At 46.8% G+C, this 14,425-nt stretch overlaps 1 protein-coding gene across 16 annotated transcripts in view; it reads right to left on the bottom strand.

Moving 5' to 3' along the window:
• Positions 1–14,425, bottom strand: part of INPP4A (inositol polyphosphate-4-phosphatase type I A) — a 2,396,889-nt gene that overhangs the window by 1,465,943 nt on the left and 916,521 nt on the right. For all 16 annotated transcript variants that reach the window (XM_069636670.1, XM_069636669.1, XM_069636663.1 and 13 more), the window contains 2 exons: positions 5,146–5,190; positions 3,381–3,499 (listed from right to left, as the gene is read on the bottom strand). In XM_069636670.1, the coding sequence (XP_069492771.1) occupies positions 3,381–3,499; positions 5,146–5,190 (164 nt within the window). The remainder of the gene's footprint in view (positions 1–3,380; positions 3,500–5,145; positions 5,191–14,425) is intronic.

Genomic DNA, 14,425 nt, shown 5'->3' with positions numbered 1-14,425 from the left:
TCACGTTGAAGGAGAATGCAGCTGTCCGGGTCCGATCGACACCCCTGTGGGGTCCAGGTGAGCGTAACATCTGGCTCCGGTGCTTCGGGGGGGGGGGGAGGGACAAGCCGCTCCCCGCAGACAGATGGTGCCAGTCCGCTCGCTATGCTCGGGTGATCAACCCCCCCCACTTGTATACTGAGGCCGGGTTCGCCTCCATGTCCCTGTGTCGAGTGCGCACAGCTGCACGTCCGCCATCTTGGTTTTCTCGGCGGGAGAGGGGGCCGGGTTCTGGACTGCGATTTGGAGTGTAAAGCTCCGTTATCAGCCCCTCATCTCAGGACAGCTTGTTCTCCAGCGGCTCCTACATCTGCGGCCGGGGTCGCTGGATCTATTAGGGTCCAGGAACCGCATAAATTCAAGCACGGCAGTGGGCCATCCACGGGCGGTTTCAGAGGAGCGACCTCATCGAGTCCGTTCAAGCTCAGTCTTATGAGTCTTTCTGCCTCCAGGCGAAGCCACCCAAGGTTTCCAAAGGATGTAGCCAACAGAAAGTTCCAAAATTATACTTAACAAGTCCTTAGTTTGCAGGCTAATCTCGAGGCTAAAAAACAAATGTTTCACATCTTGGCCAACAGAAGAATTCTAAAAACCTATTATAAAATGCCCATCGCTACTCTTAAAACACCAAAGAAAATGTTGTTTCTGGGAAGGCTCTTCCAGGATTTACTCACAATATGGCCCCTACTTTGGCCTTCCTGCTTTCAAACTTATCCTCTGAACCTCTCCCTGATTTCTCAGAATTCTCTTCAGGCTTCGCATCAGCCTCTTTATCTTCCATCTTGAAATTGACCATTTCTTTCACTGCTGCTAGCTGCACTGTTATTTTTCTATTTTCTTTTTATTTCGTATTGGTTTATTCCAAACCATATACAATGAACAATTTTATTAAAGCGACAAGCAATTCAGGTCTGTTCAGGTCTTTCTCCGATCTCAGCTTTCCAGCATGCACTGCTTTATGTCCCACCACAACCTGATTCTCAGTATTCCCATGTGTAGGTCTCTCCAAGATCTGGTTCTTAGCATTAATGGGTACAGGTCTCACCACAACCAGGTTCTCAGTATTCACATCTTTAGCTTTCACCTGGACCTGCTTCCTCAGCATTCACTTCTGTAGGTCTCAGCATGACCTGGTTTCCCAGCAATATATGCTTAGGTCCTTCCTATACCTCTGGCAAGCATCACACCCATGTATCAGGGTTAGGGTAGCAAGTATTTCCTCCAACAAAGTCACCCATTTATACCAACAGTGGTATCACTGCTCCAGCAGGGAACAGGTCTTTCTGCTCCCAGTCTGCTTTGTATTCTACTCCGGCAGTTATCTTCACTGTGGCCAAGCAGTCTCGTTTATAGTGCCTGAGCTTAGTTAATTGTGTTGCCATTGGAACTAGTTAGGCCAATTCAGGGACTGTCTTGAGTTTTGGGTTGGTCTTTTAGTTTGTTTTCACCTAATAGATTTTTGAATCTGTAATAATGAGCCTTACTGCATTGGTTAAGAACCTTATTCATAATCTCACCTGGTGATTCCATGGCTTCATAAACAATATGTTAGAGACATCTGTACCATCTTAGATTCTCACCAGTTGCAGCCCTTCGGGATGAGGCATTCCCCCGTCCTCCAGTGAGTGGCATGCAGACTCCTATGGCATCTTTGGCTGACCGCGTTATACGCAGACGCATGCTTTCCTCGCTCTGCCAATCAGGTACGTTTGGGGATCTTTACCTCTGCTTCAGTATTGGAAGCACAGAGGATTTTCTGGTAGTTCTCCTGTTTAAGACATGTAATGTTTGAACAGTGCCTGGTTGGTCCAACTCATTTGGGTAGTTGTGGTTTTTTAACCCCTCGATGGAATAATACCATGCCTTGGTGGAGGGGGCATGTCTGCATTAGCCCAATGTTTCCAACCTCTGGAAGGCACAGTGGTTAACTGCTAGACCAACCCGGAACTGGGCAGCTCACATAACTTGCATGTCAGCATGGGGAGTTCTGTGAACTCACCACAGGAACCTATGCTTCAAAGTCATGGTCTGCCAACTTGGGTTACAGATATCTAGTGTTCTCTGGGTTGGCCTCTGAAAGGCCCTGAAACCGGAGAGCTGCGCGGGATCCATTGCATTACCCCCAGGAACAGATGGAGCTTTGGCGACTGTCAAATCTGTTTATTGTTGCTATCCTCCGGGTATAGTGGGGTGAAGTTTCTTCTTTGCTCATGCTGATCTTGGCTTTTCCAAAGTGAGTGAACATAGACGTCGGATAAAGAGGTCTGGGCCTCAAACAATTCCTCGGCCCCTCTCTCCCCCGCCCCAATGACCCACACCTCTCTCCCCCGCCCCAATGACCCACAAACCAGGGCTACGCTTTCCATGCAATTTTTCAACAGGATTTAATGAGATGATGGGAGAAATGCTGGTTCATAGATTTGAGTAAATAGTGTCAGAGGGCTTCTTAAGGGCCACTAGATTGTGAGTATCTAGTTGCAAATCCTGATTGCGGTATGAAACCTGATGCACACAAATGCACCGGACTTGACCAGCCCTGCGGACTGCACCTGTACGTGGCAATGGAGAATAGCCACAGGAAGGTAGTTGGAGGACCAGGGGATCCTGGGCAGGTAAGGGCACCGGAAGCGGAGTGTGGGGGCTGCACAAAGGTGGTTTTGGGGGTGGGGAGAACCTCCCTGAATAAGAGCCGGGGGAGGGAATCAAAGAGCAAACTGGTGGAGGGTGGCTTCCGAATGTTGTCACTCTTATGTGCGTTATCTTCAGACCTAGATCTGTAAATACTCTGCCATATGCCATACAATATCCAGAAGTGACAGGATCCTTTCTATAGCAAAGGGCCAATCATCCACTGTCTTTAGAAAGTAACACTCTCATGGTCACCCCACTAGTCATCCCTAAAGCTAGGCAGTGGACTTCATCAAAAGTAGCACAGGATTCCTTTATTATATTTGGGGATGTGCAAACATTTTGATTTCTTAATTCAAAAGACGTCATGTCACAGGCAACAAATATGTTGAACTGTTTTAATTGTTATTATTTTGTTTTCATGAGTCTTTGTGAACATATGCAATACTGTATTTGTTTTTTGCTACAATGACTAAGTGTGGTCGATCAAAAACATTATTGGTTATGAGGACGCAGATGATGGTAATTATTTGGTCTTTCAAAGGACAGGAAACTAAGCAAAAAGTCCAGGGAAGGATACATGACATGAATGAAAAATGCTTCAAAAAACGGTGAAATAAACTTCTCCTTTGATGCAACACAAGCACTCAAAATTTACCTCTCATATATCAAAAATGGAACATCATCAGTTTCTAGCAAGGTATAAGCCTTACCTCTATGATCTCGGTCTGTGCATGCTTGGTCCAGAATGCCTGAGGGGGTGTTGTTACACTCACTGCTACAAAACTGCTTGGCTTCCGATCGAGCGATGGTGTAATCAGCTCACTGCAAGCTTCCAGGAAAGAGGAAAAAAGTAAATTAGAATTGTATAGAGGTCGAGGTCTTTCAAAATGACAGGTTGTCTGTTGCATGAACTATTTGGGCCTGAGTTGGGGGAGGGAATTTTAAAATAAAGAGACATTACATCATCGAACTATGTTAAAGCAGGGATAATAAAAGGGACAAATGGGGCTAAGGGTTGAATCATCAGAGTTGAAGAGGATTGGAGCGTTTGTGTCGCTACCTCTGCTAGAACAAGGATGTGTTTTCTATGTACACTGGGCTACCTTCCCTTGGAGCAATGGCATAAAAGACTTTGAGTCACATTACGGGCTTGAAGTTAAGGGTAAAATGGGCATAAAAGTAGCAGCAATTTTGTTACTGCCACTTTCCGCACTGACGAATTCCAAGGGGAAGTGGAAGACACACCACCAGCATATAGCTGGATGTAAACCACCCCCTAATTCCCCGCCAAAAATCATTCATTTGCTGCAGCAGAATTACAGCTTACGGTAAATCCAATGAAATTCCCATATAGTACTATAGACTGCATACATGTGAACTAACACCGCTGTTACCCTACTCAAGAGTGCCACACATTTGTGTGACAAAGAGGCAGCAACACTACAAACTTTTGCCAGTAATTCTAACAGAGTTAATGGCAAACTCGGAAGGAGGTCTTGAAGAATTACCGCCAGCACATATCATATGCAAGACTCTTGTATGATGCATGTCGTTTAGAGCCAGGGCTCTATGAGTCCACTGCACTAAATAATTCATGGCACAGGCTGTTTTGTCTATGAAAACGAATCATGCTTTTTACTGTCGAAGACTTACCCAGTGAGGTGGGAGTTCTGCTTGTTACGGTAGAGATTTTGAAACGTATATGATCTAAAAGTCCAAAACATTATTTTCTGCATGATTTTAAATAATCTGCACTACTGGATATATTGATATTGCCATCTTTGTAAGATAGAAATGTATGGTTGCTCTGCTTTAGCTTGTTCTGTAACATACCCTATCAGGTTTGAAAATGTTTCTGTGAATGTTCTATTGGGTCTTTAAAAAGTTTATCCCAGGGCAATTGTGTTCTGTCAGTTCCGACACGCACCACAAATTGGTGAGGTAAACAGAACCTACACACAAATACAAACAATGAGAACTAGTCTGTTTTTGGAGCAAAGAGTGCAAACACACCGGAGCAATAAAGAGATAGAAGAGGGTTTTTGGACATACATATAGTAGAGGTGGCTATTTAGACCTGAGGCTACAAATTAATGTATGCTTCTAACTCTACGGATCTCCCCTTTGGTACAATGTTTAGGATTGCTAGGAAAGAAGATATGACAATATGAACAACTGGTGCAATATGGCGCAAAATGCTTTACCCTTGTAAAAAAAAACAAAATAACAAGGGCATGGTGTCTAAATTCCAGCGAGTGCCCGGACTTAATGCTGCAAATGCAAGACACCCCAACATACATCCCACTTCCGAGTGACTGGGATTAAAGCAATTAAGATTTGTTATTCCTTCTTTGATGCATTCTAGCAAAAATGTTTACATATTTCTATGAAATATAAAGGAGCCTTTTCAATATTTCAGATTTAGTAGCAGAAATCCAATTATTAATTAAACAACCCCAACACAAAGTGACTTACCTAAACTAAACTCTAAAATGGGTTCATCTGGATCCTGGAAGTTTCCTGCACACAAGATAAACAGATAGAAATGAATTCCATGTAATTTAAGAAAGGAGGACTTTGTGGTGCGAGATTTCAATAAAAAATAAACTTGAAAAAAAGGAAGGAGGAACAGAAAAGACGTAATGCCCTCCATTCCTGTACTTATATCATAAGATTTATACAACATCACTCTACACACAAAGTGTCTTAAAACAAGTATTAGGGAGAGGGTATGGGACCTTAGTCTGCCTTTGTAAATATAAATTTAATTTGAGTTTGACTAATTTGAGTCCACCATTTTACCCACTGGAGTAGAGAATATTGTACACAAAGAGGTGTTGAAAGGGCAGTGCCTTTGTTGCTACTCTGAAACATTGCTGTGTGAGCATATTGTCCGATGACATGTTGATATAAATACATGCTTTTGAAAAAAGAAAGGGCAGTGCCTGCATACACAAAGACAACTCTCCTAGAGACCAACATTTTAATCATCCAATGCTATCAGAGAGCGGAGATCAAATCAAGACCCACATGAGCCATCTATGGGATTGGTACCTGCTAAGGCAGGTCCTGCTGCAAAGAGCTGCCAATATAAAAGTTGGAATAGTATAACAATGATAAAAAGGTTGATAAGAATGATAAAAAGGGTAAAAAGTTTGAAAAACGGATTAATGCAAACAAAGTCATCTGATTGACTTAAAAGCTATATTGGATAAGCAGCCCAATGCACATGCAGACAAAACTGACAGACAGTACAGACAAGACACCCCCATGCACTGCCAAAGGTTGCGGATCGATCAAATTACTTCAGAAAATCACTATCAATCATGGTGACCTGAAATGTAAGGTAAAAATGCTAACGATTGCAAATAGAACGACAAAGGAACTGTTGTCTAGAAAAAGTGGACAGACCTACCTTAAAAGAGTAGAAAGAGGCTCTGATAAGTACTGATAATTGCTGCAGCCCAAAAACAGGGCAGGCTCTGATTGGAACTCAACAACGCAGAGCAGTCCATGAAGTACAAATAAAGGAAGGTCCATTACAGATAAAAGAATCTTTTAACATTCCAACAGCTCGACAATGAGCTGAAGGATAAATGTTCCAATCTGGATATAGTATGGGGACTGTTCAATCAACTTAAGCAAAAAGGAGAGAGCATGTAAAATTGCCAACAGTGACAAGCACCTTTGAAGGGCAAAAATACCTCCGTTAGTACAAGAAAACATTCGAGACTCTACACATCCACTGAAGGGACACTCATTTTCCTGATTAACAGACCATTGAAAGAATGCAGTGACAAAGTCTGTAGTTTTTCTTTTTTCTTTTGTATTTAATCTTGTGTAAAATATGTATTACTCTGATAGTGATATATGTTAACTCTTCTTTTGTGAACTATCATAGAACACCAATGCCAAGGGGGGCGTGGCTAAGGCACATGGAGTGAAGCCGTGCCTTCTCCAAGCTCCTGCCCTGATCCTTCCATCGATCCTCTAAAAACACATCCAGATCCACGCTTATTTAAAAAAATCAACAATTGCCTGTCAACAATAACCAATCCTATACACTTGGTGCCCCAACCCGACAAGAAACGGAGCCGGCGTCTTGAGGAACGCAGCCTCCTAACTCAGGCCCCCTGGTGACCAAGATGGCGGCCACAACAGCGAACTGACCCAGTGGAGGAGGAGGGGCAGCGCGCTGAGTCGCACACCACCGGGAAGCCAGTAACCCGCGGCGGCTGCCATTACCTTTATCTCTGACCTTGGAGCTCCTGTCTCTGCCCCTCCCCGCTGCGATCATACGCCGCGGAAAGCCATCGCCCTACACCAGCCGAGGCCAGGCGACATGAAAAGAGAAGAGGAGCCGGACCCAGACCTTTGGTGACCTCCAGGGCGGACTGAGAAAAGAAGGCGAAGAGGGGAGGCAGGCTCCCTGGAGGGCTGTATGAGGCCTGCCGAGCATGCCCGGCTCCCGCTAGCCCGCCCGTATATTCACCCGGGCAAGCTGTCGCCGACGCCCAAGCCCCAGCAGTCCGTGCACTGAGTGCGGCGCACCTCGGCGGAGCGCCAAGCCAGCAATGAGCCACCCCGTAGCAGTGGGGTGCTCTCCGAGCACAGCATCTCCCGGGCAGCCACACGGCTTCCCTGACAACGGAGGAACTTCCGCTAAGGATCACTCTGGCAGCCCGCACTTGCTAAAGCGAACAAGGAAGGCCAGCAGAGCTGGGGGAACCTGCCCACGCAAATAAACCTCCCAACAGTGATAAAGAAGGTAGGACAGTTATGGGGTCAGGAGGCCCACATCCTACCACAAACTGTACCAAAAACCCTGCAGGGGGGCCCTCACCAGTGTTCCTGAAGAGGAAAGGAGCTACCACCAACCCCTGGTCAGAGGAGTGATCCCAGCACCCTACCACCTCCGCCGTGTAGAGTCACAAGGTGACCCAGGAGCGCCTGATCTTTTCATCATAGCCCAGAGTCCAGTTCGGGGGCACCCATAACCCCCAGCCTTCACGCATATGAAGCAGTGTGGGACGAGGCTGTTCCCAAGCGCCTGGACCGCCAGTTTACAACGGCGACCCCAGGAGCGCTCCTGGCCCCCCTCCCTACCAGGGACCACGAACTCAGGCAACATTATACAGCTCCCCTAGAAATAAGAGGGATCTGGGAGAAGGAAGCCATACCGAGAACCTCGCACAAAGGAACAGGATATTACCCTGCAATTGAGGACTGTTAGCAATTGTCCCTGTTCATCGGACGCCGCACAGACCCGACCCCACAAACACCCAGTGTTCACCTCCTGGCGCACACAAGAAGTCTCCCTGGGGCTGCTACCTGGGACCCGTGTATAAAGATTGGAACCCCAGTTGGTCCCCGGGTGGCACACAGTGTTGCCCCTACCCGTAAGCACACCATTGACAGCTATGCCGAATTCCAAAGGTAAAGCTAAACACGCCATCATGGAGTCATTTACCGCAGGCAAGCCCAAAGAACCGGACCAACAAGCCAGCGGGCCCAACCCAAGGCCAGCAGCGCCTGAAGAGAAAGATAAAGACAACCAGATATTAGAGGCCATCAATGGGCTGCGCTCCTTCATAGACACCAAAATCGGGGAGGTGAAAGCAGACATGATGCTGATGCGCCAGGACCTATGCAATCCCGCAGACCGCGTGTCCACCACAAAGGCGGCTCAAAAGGAATCAACTGAGACCCTCAAGGATATACAAGGTAGAGTCCTAGAACTTGAGAAACACAATAAGTTCCTAGAGGAGACGGCTGAGGACGCCGAAGAGTGTGCCAGATGCAACAATGTGCGCCTTCTCGGAATTCCCAAAGGAATGGAAGACTCCAACCCAACCAACTTTATAGAAACCCTCATTCAACAAGAAATAGGTGCCAACTACCTCTTGCAAGGCTTCGCGGTGGAGCGGGCACACAGGTCCTTACATAAGAAACCACCACCTGGATCCCACCCACACCCAATAATAGCCAGAATCCTGAACTTTCAAGACAGAGAAGTCATTCTGCGCTTTTCACGTGAGGGAGGGGAAATCAAGAGAGACAACGGTAGGCAAATCACATTGGGCCAGAGGGCCAGTCCTACAAATATGGCAGCTGACATCAAGATACTGACATGGAACGTCAGAGGAATGGGCACCTACATGCACCGAAATAGGATCAAACTATACCCGCTCAAGATGACCTGGAAGGGACCTGACAGAGTGGGGGCCCCCGAGCATTGCAGCATCAGTGCAACTGCTGGATGCAGTTGGTCTACTTGAACAAGTTTGGTTTGTTTTACTTTTTGTATTTGGTTGAAGGGTCTCACAGTTTTCGATGCAATCATTTTACTTGAACGGGAGGCAAATAACATTGGGCCAGAGGGCCAGTCCTACAAATATGGCAGCTGACATCAAGATACTGACATGGAACGTCAGAGGAATGGGCACCTACATGCACCGAAATAGGATCAAATCCTTCCTGAGAAGAAAGCACATTTCCATTGCACTGCTTCAGGAAACGCACCTCATAGCTGAAGTCGACTCCCGGATCCCAGACTGGTGGGGTGGACATGGCTTCACAGCAACATACTCTAAATTCGCCCAAGGAGTGCACACATGGATAAGCGGCACCGTACCCTTTAAACTCCTGTCCAAGGAGGTTGACCCAGAGGGAAGATACCTCATACTTCATGGAAGCATCGAACAACGTGAAGTGTGTTTAGTCAACACGTACCTCCCCAATTGCGGCACCTCAGTATATCTTGCCAAATTGCACTGGAAACTGGCGCCCTACAGAGACTGTTTCTCTATATGGGGAGGAGATTTTAACTGTGTACGGGACCTCACCCTCGACAGGTCCACTCCCCCGACGCAGCTGACCAATCAGCCTCCCTCTGCCCTACAGAGTCATACAAGAGCTGGACCTGTCGGAGGTATGGAGGGAACTGCATCCTGAAGGTAGGGAATTCTCATACTATTCGTCCCCACACGGGGCACACACCCGTATAGACTACCTATTGATAGACAGTGCGCACCTACCTCAAATAGAATCCGCCTCCTATCTGGGCAGAACTATATCAGACCATTCCCGCTCCTCATGGCATGGAAACCGAAAGGCCCCAGACCACCCATACCGATGTGTAGGATGCCAACGGATGCACTTACTGACGGCGCATTCAAAGAGGAGCTCTGTGATAAAATAGTGGAATGCATGGACAACAATGTGGGGAGTGTGAGTAGATGGAGTACCATTTGGGAGTCCTTGAAAGTAGTAGTAAGGGGGGAGGTCATAACCAGTGCCGGTGGGATCCGAAAGACACTTAAAAAAGAAATGGAGGCGGTGAAGAGAAGATCAGACGATTGGAAGCCACGGCCAATAAATCAAAGGAACGCGAAGACGAAATGTCAACAACGAGGAAAGCCTGTCAGGATGCTTGGGCCAGATTGTCCAAATTCGACTACATCGCAAAAACCACCAGGGCCCACTCGGAGGGAGATAAACCGGGTAGACTACTGTTAGGGAGAATTCTCATTCAATGGCTAATTTCCCTTACCTAGTGAGTCCCCCAGCAGCTTTGCTGGATTTCTGGAGTTTATTTTTTCCACTTGGTAAGAGTGTGAGCTTTTCCCCCACTCTTACCCATGTTTTGCCATGTGTATTTCATCTGTTCTTGTGATTGGGGACTCTGGAGTACACCACTTCAGTAGTCCCATTCTTTTGTGTGTTACACACCTTCGGTGCAGTGACACAGGGTTGTCTTTTAGACTTCCCACAGACTCCATTTCTGGGGTGGACTACTGCCCCCCAGAAAAGGGTAAAGTTGCCATTAACTTTACATAGTCAGTTAACTACAGATCCAGTAAACCCCATCTTAAATGGAGTATTGGAAAGGGTTATTTCTTAGCCCTTTTTATCTGTACCTCCTAGAGCCTTGTTTTGTTCTTAACATTTAGACTTGACTAGTGGCAGTGGCATCTACCCTAACTTTTCTACCGCGTTTATACTATATAAATGTGGTACTGTTTTAGGCTATTATATTAGCCTTGAGCATAAACCCGCTTGACCAAATACTCTTTCTTTTGGCTAGTCAGGTTTATTCGCCATTTCTTTTTGTTAAAGTCCTTCTTGTGTTTTACTTTGCGCGGCAAACCAGGTTTGCCTTCTTTGTTCACTGTCTTTTGGCGGGCTTCTGCCAAGAAGCCCTCCTCTAGGCGCCTGGGTGTCTAGGTGGGCCCAATGTGAGGGAGGGGTGTACTCACCCCCTGCACAGGGTATCCTAGGAAACCCAAGTCACACTCTGCCATGATTGGCTGAGGTGGTTGTCCGGGCTGGAGAACCCCCCTGCTGCGTGATTGACAGCCAGGCTGTGTGAATAGGGGATTTTTGCATAAAAGGCAGGACTCTTGGGCTGGAAGTCAGAGTCACCACTGGAACTACAAGGAACCAAAGAGAAGCGGAGAAGAAGACGGCTGCTGCAACTACCCCGTTCCGGTGAAGTCCTGCTGCAGTCCTGAGCTATCTACCCTTTGACGACCTGAGAAGATCCACTCCGGAGTCTTCTTCCCATGAGCCTGGTGGGGTCAACCAGCTCATCTTCCACAGCCAGAGGATCCTCTTCTTGGTCGAAATCGCTGCACACTGCTGTAGTGGTCCGGATAGCCATCTGAAGAGCCTCTCCTGTTTTAAAGGAGCGCACCTTTTGTTCGCAGTCGCTGCTGCTGGCTTCATCCCTGCGTAGTGCAGACCCCTCCAGATGTCCTCCTTCTCGTCACCACAACCGAAGCACCAGGAACCGTGGGTCTGCAGGAAACTACCAGGAACAACTGCCATGGCACTAGCTTCTTCCTTGAATAAGGTGCTGTGTTCTGCTTTGAGGAGCTAGGGTGAATCCCTTTTCTCCTCCTCCAAGGCTTGCCCTTGTCTTCCTTCTTATAACTTTTGCTTCATCCATTGACAATATCTAAGTACTCCTGGCAATGTTGAATCTTTAACTATCCGACTGTGTGATCCTCGACAACAGGAACCCAGTTCCACTTGACACTGGCTCCGGCCTATTGACTCTTATTTCTGTCAACGAGTGTTCTCTGATTCTGTTTGTCCTGACAAAAGTATTGCCTATGATTTTTGCCCCCAACTCTCTCTGGTTAACTCAGGTGCAAAGTGTGTTTTTGCCCCGGTAGCATTTCTCGCCGCAGAGAAGCGTAGCTTTAGAAAGACCGAACTGTCATTACTGTCAAAAAGTGATGGCATATGTATTCCTGGTAACGTCTTTTGTTTCACAACAACGGTCCGTTAAAACATAGGGTACTTACCTTGAGTTATACTGTACCAAGTGTATTGGTTGTGTGTAATGTATTTTAAGTGTGGTTTTGAATTAATAGAAGTGTTGTGTTTTATAACAGATGGTTTAAAAGAAATGTACTTATATTTTTTTACCTGAAACCTTGAGTCAGTGTTTGCTTGAATCACAGTAATTGTGGTCCCCTTGTGTAATCTCTGCTACTGCTCTTATACTCTTGAGATAAGCCTGGCTGCACCGCTACTGCTACCACTTTAACATAGTAGTACAGGCTTGTAGCAAAGGTGAACTTGTATTACCACTTGTAGGCTTAATTATGTGTAGTGGTCCCCAAGGGCACTGCACAGGATTCTGCCTAACAACTACTCTCATGGTTGTGTAAAAAAGAGAACCAGAAACTGCCAATTCTTGAGATCATAGATCAGACAGGAGCTATACACACCACGCAAACAGAGATCAATGAGGCATTCAAATGCTTTTACTCCCATCTGTACAGCCACGATTCCATCGTACCCCAGGACGACATACAAGATACGCTGGAAGAAATAGGCCTCCCCACGCTAGGAGAAGCCCAAAGAGACACTCTTAATCAGGAACTAACAATTGACTACATACAGGAGGCGATCAAAACATTGTCCACCTGCAAGACCCCTGGGAGCGACTGGCTACCCCCGGAGTTTTACAAAACATTTGCAGAAGAGCTAACTCCAACCCTACATAAGGTCTTCAAGGAAGCCTTCGAGACTGGGGTACTACCGAGCAGCATGAATGAGACTCTAGTGATCCCTTTACCGAAACCTGGAAAACCCACAACAGATTGTAGCTCCTACAGGCCAATAGCCATCCTCAACTACGACAAAAAATTCTTACGACCATACTCGTCAACAGACTATCAAAAGTCATTGGGACCCTAGTACACAAGGATCAGAATGGGTTTGTCCCGGGCCGTAGCACAGCAGCAAATTTACGAAGATTACAACATATCTTAACACAAACAACAGGCTCGCAGAAACCCTTTTCAGTAGTCTCTTTAGACGCTATTAAAGCGTTTGATTCCATACATTGGGAGTGGCTCCTAGCTACCCTGACACAATTCGGCCGGGGCATTCACTTTATTCACTGGATTGAGATCCTATACAAGGCATCGGTGGCCAGAGTTAAAACCGAGAGAACAGTGTTGGCACTTTGGAACATACAGAGAGGCACCAGGCAAGGATGCCCCCTTTCCCCAATTTTGTTCATCCTGGGGCTAGAACCTCTAGCAATACACATGAGGAAACAATTTTTCGACGCAGGCTTTAGAATTGGGGGCTTATACCACGTGATTTCGCTATATGCCGATTACGTCCTACTCTACTTAAGAGACCCACAACTCAATATTCCCACAATCCAGGAGGTTCTTAAAAACTTTGCACGAGTATCAGAGATATCATTCAATCTAGAGAAGTCTTGCATATTCCCACTGGCGGGACTGGTTAGGACAAGAAAACAGCACTTCCGGATGTCGGGATAGGTTGGGAACCACGCACATTCAGATACCTGGGCATCAACATTTGGCATACCCCCGAACAGATACACGGGGGCAACACCCTACTGGCAGTACAAAGGCTCAGGAAATCCACAAAGTTCTGGTCCGGGCTTCCATTGTCTATGATGGGACGCGTGGTCATTGCCAAAATGATAGTACTACCACGCTTCTTGTATTTCTTCCAAAAGAACAAGTTACTTACCAACTGGTAACGTTCTATCGATTGGATGTTCCTCCAACGTATTCCTCATCTTAGATGAATTCCATCAAGCTTTAGCTGCTTCGGAAATTTTTTCTCGGCAGAGGCGCTGTGTGTCGAGTCGATGGTCCCTCGAAGGCCTCCGTCCGGTATACAAGTAGCGCGCGCGGCGCCCATTGGCCTCATTTCTGTTTTTCCCCCTCTTGATCTACTGTGTAGATTGTGCCGGTAGTCAGGTATCAGCCTTGCAAGAGTTGAAGATGGCCTCCTTTCCATCTTTAACAATGGCTAGGAATCCTTCCCTTTCATCCCCTTCTGGTATGTGCTCCGCCGCCATTGCAATGCACTCCCACAGAGTGTACGAAAATGTTTCCAAGGCACATTTGGAGTTGGCCGATTTTAACGCCATACTCTCAGCTGAAAATACCTTGCGTGCCCACCATCCACACGCTTGTCGTCCCTATCCGGAGGGATAGAAGGGTACGCCACCTTATTTGAAGCTGTGGCTGCCTGGACTACCAGACTCTCGGGAGTAGGGTGTTTAGACAGATAGCGGGGGTCGCTACTGGAAGGGTGGTATTTTGAAGTCAGGGATTTATTCACCGGAGGAATAGAATCCGGAGTCTCCCAATTTTTGGCCACCCTATTTTGCAAGGCTACATGGAAGGCTAAAATCGGATCTTTGGTGGGACCATGATCCAATATATTGGTCAGATCATCCTGGATGAAC

The sequence above is a fragment of the Ambystoma mexicanum genome, chromosome 7p, assembly GCF_040938575.1.
Source record: "Ambystoma mexicanum isolate Mex_15411 chromosome 7p, UKY_AmexF1_1, whole genome shotgun sequence".
Taxonomy (NCBI): domain Eukaryota; kingdom Metazoa; phylum Chordata; class Amphibia; order Caudata; family Ambystomatidae; genus Ambystoma; species Ambystoma mexicanum.
This window is presented reverse-complemented; position numbering and strand designations above follow the sequence as displayed.